The sequence below is a fragment of the Nicotiana attenuata genome, unplaced genomic scaffold (assembly GCF_001879085.1).
Source record: "Nicotiana attenuata strain UT unplaced genomic scaffold, NIATTr2, whole genome shotgun sequence".
Lineage (NCBI taxonomy): Eukaryota > Viridiplantae > Streptophyta > Magnoliopsida > Solanales > Solanaceae > Nicotiana > Nicotiana attenuata.
The window spans coordinates 388940-398122 of NW_017670746.1; the positions used below are offsets into that span (position 1 = coordinate 388940).

The window sequence follows — 9183 nt, forward strand, 5'->3', positions numbered from 1 at the left end:
GAGGGGAGGGAGGAGGCAGTGTTTGGACGAAAAGAGAATAATGGGTGCATTGGTTGGCAAAGGTGTTAAAATTTGGGCAAAATTAATGTACTATTGAATATTACTTGGTCCATATGTTAATAAGGCTACAAACTAGTCCACTTTTCCATAATAGATTTGCTTCACTTTTTCGCAATAGTTCAATAATCCATAACTCTTGGCCTTACAATAATCTCAAATTAGATTTAGGAAAATAACTCTGAAAATTCGCAGAATGCTTTAGGCGTGCTTTAAATAAATTATCGTAGTTATGTATACGTTCGCGTGACATAATTATGATTTTCAAAATAATTCGAGGTACGCGTTTGTGCGACTTTGGCCAAATAATCTTGATAATTAATAAAGCGTGATTAATTGTGTACATGTACGTGTGACATGATTCTTGACGCGCCGAATGAAATGAGTACACGTATGCGTGACTCGTTTTAAGATAATTCCATAATTACGAATAATCAAGCAATTTAAAAGCGGTTAAAGGTAAAAGGCACATAGGTTCTAAAACACGTAATAATCCGTTAATTAAGCCAGGTATCTGATTTCAAAGCGACCGTGCTAAAGCTACGGAATGTGGGAGTGCCTCACTCCTTCTCCCGGGTTAACAGAATTCCTTACTCGGTCATCTGGTTTCGCAGACTTTAAAACAGAGTCAAATTTCCTCGATTTGGGATTTAAAATAAATCGGTGACTTGGGACACCATAAATTTTCCAAGTGGCGACTCTGAATTAATTAAATAATCTCATTTAGAATAATGTCACATTAATTGAATAAACTCCCTATCCCCTCGGGAAAAAGGAGGTGTGACACCCCCGAGTTGAACTCATCGTCCTCGACCGATGATCCTAGGTTAGCAAGGGCATCGGCCTCACTGCTTTGATCCCGAGGTACGTGTTGTAGAGTCCACTCCTTGGATCGATGTAATGTTACCTCCAACTTATCCAGGTACCTTTGCATTCGTTCTTCTCGGACCTCGAACGTCCTATTAACTTGGTTCACCACAAGGAGGGAGTCACACTTAGCTTCGATTACCTCCGCCCCCTAGCTTTTGGCTAGTTCGAGACCTGCAATCATGGCCTCATATTCGACCTCGTTGTTAGTAAATTTTATAGTCCTAATAGATTGTCTAACTACAATTCCTGTCGGTGGCTTCAATACGATGCCAAGCCCGGACTCTTTTACGTTTGAGGCGCCGTCTGTAAAGAGGGTCTAGCTCCTCGAAGAAGTCCCCGAGTTCAACAACAACTCTCTTTAGACCTCGGTTATTAGGGCCGGCGTAAAGTCGGCCACAAAGACGGCGAAAATTTGAGATTTAGTGGCGGTTCGGGCTCAATATTCAATATCGTACCCACTAATTTCCACGACGCATTTGGCCAACCGTCCCGAGAGCTTGGGCTTATGCATTACATTCCTCAGTGGGTAAGTAGTCACAACGCATATGGGGTGATATTGAAAATACAGTTTCAGCTTTCTAGAGGCGCTTAGCAAAGCGAGCGCCAACTTCTCTAGGTGAAGGTATCTAGTTTCTGCCTCGCCTAAATTCCTACTAACATAGTCAATTGGAAATTGCTTACCTTTGTCTTCCCGGACCAGGACTCCACTTACCGCTACTTCCGATACCGCTAATTACAGGTATAGCTACTCGTCCGTCTTTGGAGTACGAAGCAGCGGTGGGCTTGATACATATCGCTTGAGTTCCTCCAAGGCACGTTGGCACTCCGGTGTCCATGAGAAGCTATTCTTCTTCTTCAATAGTGAGAAGAATTAATGGCTTTTATTAGAGGACCTCGAGATGAATAGCCCCAGGGCAGCTATGCGTCCGGTTAATCTTTGCACGGCCTTCACGTTGTCCACAACTGTGACATCTCCTATGGCTTTGATCTTGTCAGGATTGATCTCATTCCCCGGTTGGATACCATGAATCCAAGGAATTTACCTAATCCGACTCCGAATGCACATTTCTCCGAGTTCAGATTCATATTGTACTTCTTCAATATGCTGAAGGTTTCCTATAAATGTATGAACTGGTCCTCTGCTCGCAGGGACTTAACCAACATATTGTCAATGTAAACCTCCATTGATTTTCCTATTTGTTCCTCGAACATCCGATTTACTATGCATTGGTAGTGGCACCAGCTTTTTTTAATCCAAATGGCATCACATTATAGTAGTAAGTGTCGTACTTAGTGATGAAGGAGGTTTTTTCTTGATCGCCCGGGTTCATCCGTATTTGGTTGTACCCGGAGTAGGCTTCGAGAAAAGTTAGGACCTCGTGGTCGGCCGTGGCATTGATCATGCGACCGATGTTGGGCAAAGAGAAAGAGTCCCTGGGACATGCCTTATTCAAATCCTTATAGTCTGCACACATTCTTAATTTATTCCCTTTTTTAGGGACTACCACTACGTTCGCTAACCAATCCGGATATTTAACCTCCCGAATGGACCCTATTTTAAGGACTTTATATACCTTGTCCTTGATGAAAGCATATTTGTCCTCGGACTGGGGTCTCCTCTTCTTCTTAACCGGGTGAAACTTCAGGTCCAAGCTTAGCCTGTGAGTGGTTATTTCTGGCGGGATCCCTGTCATATCAAGGTGAGACCAAGCGAAACAATCTTCATTAACTATAAGAAATTGAATGAGTTTTTACCTGAGCTCGGGGTTTAACCTCGTGCCTAGGTATACGTTTCGATTGGGCAAGTGTTCATTTAGTACGACTTGCTACAGTTCCTCGACCGTTGATTTTGTGGCGTCGAAATCGTCTAGGGCTATGAAAGATCTAGGGACTATGTAGTATTCGTCCTCGTCCCTCCGATTTTGTCGAGGCTGGTACTAGTGATTGCTATGTGGCCCCATCTTTGACCAATCGATTTGGATCCTCCAATGTTGAGAGTGTGGATGTCAGGGTCACCTCATCGACCGCAAACATCTCCTTGGCGGCCGGTTGTTCCCCATAAACTATTTTGATTCCTCCGGGTATCGGGAATTTTAGCACCTTGTGCAGTGTCGAGGGTATTTCTTTCTTGTTGTGAATCCACGGACTCCCAAAAAAAGTGTTGTATCTCATATCCCCTTCGATTACATAGAACTTGGCTTCCTGTACGGTTCCAGCGATGTTCACCGGTAATACTATCTCCCCTTTAGTGGTCTTGCATGCCCTGTTGAACCCGTTCAGGACTCGGTCCGCAGGTACGTTCTGATCTTGTAGCCCGAGTTATTCCATGAACCTCAATCTGATGATGTTGGCTGAGCTACGTGGATCAGTTAACACACGCTTAATTCGAGATTTATTTACGTGTACCGATATTACCAGTGCATCATTGTGGGGCTGCACGATCCCCTTAGCATCTTTGTCGTTGAAAGACAAGGTTCCTTCCGGTACATAATCCCGAGTCCATTTTTCCCTTGTGATGGATAGTTTGGTGTGCTTCAGCATTGGCCTTTGGGGAATGTCGACCCCACCGTTGATCATGTTAATGACGTGCAGAGGTTCCTCCTGCTCATCCTGCTTGTTAGAATCCCTATTCCTGAAGTGGTTCTTGGCCCGATCACTCAGGAACTCTCGGAGATGTCCGTTGTTGAACAGCCAGGCCACCTCTTCTTTTAATTGTCTGCAGTCTTCTGTTCTATGGCCATGTGTGCCATGATATTTTCACATTAGGTTGGAATCCCTTTTGGTTGGATCGGACTGTAAAGGTCTAGGCCGTTTAGTGTCTTTGATCCGTCCGATGGCAGATACGATAGCGGCGACATCAATGTTGAAGTTGCACTCTGATGATCTTGGCGCTTCTTTAGGGCCGACAGGCCTGTCGAAGCTCTTTTTGCTCATGAGTCCCCGGTTGCTCTGACCTCGGTCGTTTCTCCTTTCATTTCTCATAGGGTTCAGCCCGGACCCACTGCTTCTTCGACCTCCATTGTACGACTGATACCGATCCTTGTTTGATCTCGGTTCATGATTGATGTTTCTCTTAACTCCGTCGATGGTTCTGACGGGATACACAGACCCGGAAGGGGCCCCAAGCTGATAATCTTCGACCCTAATTTTTGATTTATACCGGTTATGGACATCGGCCCAAGTGACAACTTGTCAAGACCCAAAATCCAGTAGTCGTGATGGCAACCTGACCAAACCCACTAGGTAAGCCAACTAATAACTATCCAATTCCAATAATATTAATAAAGCAATTAAACAAAAGGAATTTTCTGAATCTTATACATTTTCCAAGGACTGGTAGTACAAATCATGAGCTCCTAAGAATAGAGTTTACAAGCTGATATGAAGTAAATACATCTTCTGTTTGAAAAGTACCTAAACAGAGTTTTATAAATCTATGGCTACCATGAACAAGAGGCAGCTACAATAGGGACGCGGGTACATCATCAAATCCAGCTCCCATCGAACACAGCAACAACAGTAGCCAACATCTACACGCAAGGTGCAGAAGTGTAGTATAAGTACAATCGACCCCATGTACTCAATAAATGCAAACCTAACCTTAGGCTGAAAGTAGTGACGAGCTAAAACAAAGGTCGGGTCCAACACCAATATCCAACAACAGTTCATAACGATGTAAGGCAAGAAATAAAAGAAGTAACTCGGAATTTAAAATGCTCAGCTTATTCATAAGTTTCCCGAAAAAATAGTTCCGCTTTTCAAGTATATTAGTGAAAACTCAAATCCTTTACTGAAATCGTCGAAAAAATATGAGATAGTTTTAAAACTGTAATTTTTTCCCCCCAAAACCTTTCAACAAGTAGATGTTTCATTTTCACATAGCATGGGGAAAGTACATCTCTATGCCTACATGTCAAGATACATGTAAAATCATGAATGTCACCAAAACCGGGCAGCGGAAGGAAATGCATCTCTATACATGTATCTCAAGTACGCATGTCAAGTGCAATGCCTCTCAGTGATGAACTCATGTACTCACATTAATCTCATTGTCTCGCATTTCTCTCTTACCGTGCCTAATACTCAGCACTGTACAATACTTGTTGCGTCGTGCAACCCGATCCATATATATATATATATATATATATATATATATATATATATATATATATATATATATATATATATATACATACACATAATCAACTGCGCTCACTAGGGGTGTACAGACTCCGGAGGGGCCTCCTACAACCGGAGCGCTATAATCCACACGGACAACTCACGTGCTGCACGGACAACTCACGTGCTAATATATCAATATCTGGATCCGCACGGACAACTCACGTTTTGCACAGACAACTCACGTGCTATAGTAATAATATCCTCACAATCAGGCCATCGACCTCACTCAATCATCAATCTCTCCAGTCTCTCTCTCACGGGCTCACAATCATGAAACTAGCCCGAAAATGATGATATGATGTATCAATGAATAACAACCGAGACTGAGATATGATAGGCCTATGAATGCGTATGACTGAGTATGTAAATCAATGAAAGCAGATAGCTCAACAGCAAAAAAATTGACCTCAGTGGGTCCCAACAAGATAAGCATGTAGTCTAGGCATGGTTTCTAACATGTATCACAACTTAATAGCTCAAGTACATAGAGATTTCATGGTTATAGATAAATTCAGGTAACAACACAGTACCACAGGAATAGCGGAGTCACTATTCACACAGTGCACGCTCACTTGCCCGTAACCCAGCATGTGCATCACCTCAGCACTAATAACATAACACGTAATTCGGGGTTTCATACCCTCAGCACTAAGTTTAGAAGTGTTACTTAACTCGAATAAGCCAATTCCAATACTGATCAAGCCAAGCGATGCTCCAAAAACGCCGTCCCGCGCGTTCCGACCTTCGAACGGCTTGAAACTAACCAAAAACAACTATACATCAACAATGCTAAAGGAACCAATCCCAATCGAAAAGGTCGAATCTTTAATCAAAAGCCCAAAATCGGCCATAAAGCCCAACCCGGGCCTGCACCTCAGAACCCGACAAAACTCACAAATCTGTCAACCCATTCAATTACGAGTCCAACCATACTAGTTTCCTCTTTAGAATTCATCAGCCAAAAGCTAAAATCAAAGATAGATTCATGAAAGATAACCAAAACCGAGTACAAAATATTAACCCTAATTCATATGGTGAAAATTGCTTCAGGAATCGCCTCGATCTGAGCTCCATAGCTCCCAAAATGTAAAATGGCCGAAACCCCTCGAAATAGAGTACTTTATAATCTGCCCATGCCTTCTCTTTCGCGAACGCGGGAAATTCATCGCGTTCGCGGTGAATAAAACTCACACTGCCACAAAAGACTCTACGCGTTCGCGCTATACTCCACGCGAACGCGATGAACACTGCTGCCAAAGCTTCGCGAACGCGACTAACCTTACACGATCGCATAGAAGAACGCTCCAATTCCCAGCTGCCAATCTCAACACTACGCGAACGCGATCCTCCATACGTGAACGCGAAGAGGACTTGCCCCAACTCTACACGAATGCGGGACATACTTTGCGATCGCAAAGAACAATTTGCTGCTGCCATCAGAATACACTACGCGTTCGCGACACTTTCCATGCGAACGTGATGAAGGATTGAGACACCAGAAACCAGCAGAACACAGCAGTGCAAATATAAAGGAAAGTAGCCCGAAAACAATGAGAAACACGCCCGAGCCCCTCGGGACCTCGTTCGAACATGCTAACAAGTCCCATAACATAATATGGACCTACTCGAGGCCTCTAATCATAACAACATCAAAGTGACGAATCGCACCTCAAATTGAACTTAATGAACTTTGAACTTTTCAACTTCCAAAACTCGTGCCGAAACATAGAAAATCAATCCGGAATGAACCCAAATTTTACACACAAGTCCCAAATGACATAACGAAGCTATTCTAACTCCCGAAACCACAATCTGAACCCGACATCTACAAAGTTAACTCTCGGTCAAACTTATGAACTTTCCGAACCTTCAAAGTTCCAATTTTTGCCAATTTATGTCGAAACCTTTCAGAAACATCCAAGTGCAAATCTGGGCATACGCCCGAGTCCAAAATCACCATTCGGACCTAGCGGAACCATCAAAACTCCGTTTCCGGGTCAAATTCACAAAAAGTTAAACTTGGTCAACTCTTTTAACTTAAAGCTTCAACAATGAAATTCATTCTTCCAAACCGATTTCGAATAGCCTGAAAACCAAAACCGACGATTCACATAAGTCATAATACATCATATGGATCTACTCATGCCCTTAAACTACCGAGCGAAGTGCAAATGCTCAAAACGACCGGTCGGGTCATTACATTCTCCCCACTTAAACATACGTTCGTCCTCGAACGTGCCAAGAGTTGTTCCCAAGGAAATCAAACCGCCGTATAACTTTACCATGCACATACTCGGGGGTGATCCCACGTCACCCTATCCCATATAGGTCTGATAACACAAATAACTGAAATGTCTTAATTAAACCTAGCCCATAAGCCTTAGAATCAAATTTCAAGCATCTGGAAACTTTCTATAAGATCAGAATCTCGCATCAACACTCTGTATAAGTCTGAACAAGCTGTACCAAGCCGTAACCATAACTCAAATACTCGTAGCAATGATTTCTAATCACACTAGCTGCTCAAAACAACCCAATACCGGTAATAAGCCTCATATCGAACAAAACCTTATTCTAAAACCTTTGTACACTGCCGATGATGAAAGAAACATGCAGAATAAAGTAACAATTCATCAGATCAACAAGTCATAGTACTCTATCTCCTTTGATAAGACTATAGTCAATTTCTAAGCCAATCTGTAACAATATCCTTCCAAATATACCGCAATCAGATTCGATAGCACCCATTCTAGGTTCGACAACTTCACCTTATCAAATACCAACCACTTTACTCACATGAAACACCAATACTACTTAGAGCCACAAACCGTGCAATCCATGCACCCATACGCAATAATTCAAATGTACTCAAACATGGAAAATGACTCAAACGAGAGAACTGACCCGCAAGATTAACAAGTACCGCCACCACGAAATGCTGAAAAACCCATCACACACCGCAGAACCAAAACACACGAATCTAACACATAGGATCATACCTCAATATAAATCCGCTACAATGCATGACCCCATCCAAACGCTGGTCCATATTATATACCTCGAGCCACCCTGCTCAACATCAATAACCACGGAGAGCAAATAACACAATACCATAATCCGGAAAGAACATAGCCAACGCGCAATCAATCATGCAATAATACCCAAATACTCATCTTGTTCAAATTTCGCTATAAACCACAAATACAACTGCACCGTGTGTGCATATAACCAACGAATCGCAACCCCTTATAGCATAGAAGAGTATCCCATATATCATTTAAGAACACGAATAAGCTCCACAACAATTTAATGGCACATCCCTCAACAATAGCAGTATGGAGCCAACTAATCTGACTCGGTGTAGAATACACATCCTAATTAGGCCTACCAATGGACCCCTAAATCAACACTGGTCACCTATAATTAGATACATAACCCTCAGAACGTCCACAATGACTGAATCATAACACATACTATCATCTGGCTAGCTTGGGCCACGATATCACAGTCCACAACCATAAAACAATCTGCTCCTGAGAGCTCCCAGTCTCCAAATCCATAGAACACACGAATCACTATATCTGATCCCAACTCCACTACCCGAATGTCTACCACACCTCTCATAACACGATCATCCCACGATGAATACTTCTATAATTCTCCCGTGCTACAAAGTAAAATTTGAATATCAGCAGTCGATCAACCAGGAGTGTACCACAATACCAATGAAGTATCCGTAAATCAAAACATAGTGCCCCTTCTGAAATGTACACTCTCATCAAGCAATACCAAATAGTAATATCATTCACCTAGTCATCTGAAACCGTCCATGTTGCCTAAGAATATACCGTGACCTTGCTCAAACAAATCTCAATCCCACTCAACACACCTCATATACCATGCCATCATAAGAAAAGTACGAAAACCTCATAATCTACTCCGAGTCATAGCAAACTACATACTCAACCAGTTAGGATCCTTCCATTTGATCTCATCCAGGAGAAAATCCCTATTCGCAACATGTTCCATTCACCAGTAGGAAATATACACCTTGAACCATGGTAGCAACCATTG

At 42.6% G+C, this 9183-nt stretch overlaps 1 protein-coding gene across 1 annotated transcript; it reads right to left on the bottom strand.

The window, feature by feature from the left end:
- Positions 1-2874: 2874 nt before the first annotated feature.
- Positions 2875-6461, bottom strand: LOC109242936. The gene is made up of 3 exons (XM_019409829.1): positions 6388-6461; positions 3343-3658; positions 2875-3228 (listed from the first exon to the last, which is right to left on the bottom strand). The coding sequence occupies exons 1-3, from the start codon at positions 6459-6461 to the stop codon at positions 2875-2877; spliced, it is 744 nt and encodes a 247-aa protein (XP_019265374.1).
- Positions 6462-9183: the final 2722 nt, after the last annotated feature.

Coding starts and splice junctions, on each gene's coding strand:
- LOC109242936 (XM_019409829.1), bottom strand. CDS start 6,461: ATGGAGGATCGCGTTCGCGTAGTGTTGAGATTGGCAGCTGGGAATTGG. Junction 3,659..6,387: donor CTTCTATGCGATCGTGTAAG/GTTAGTCGCGTT, acceptor ACATGGCCATAG/AACAGAAGACTGCAGACAAT. Junction 3,229..3,342: donor AGCCCCACAATGATGCACTG/GTAATATCGGTA, acceptor CTACAAGATCAG/AACGTACCTGCGGACCGAGT.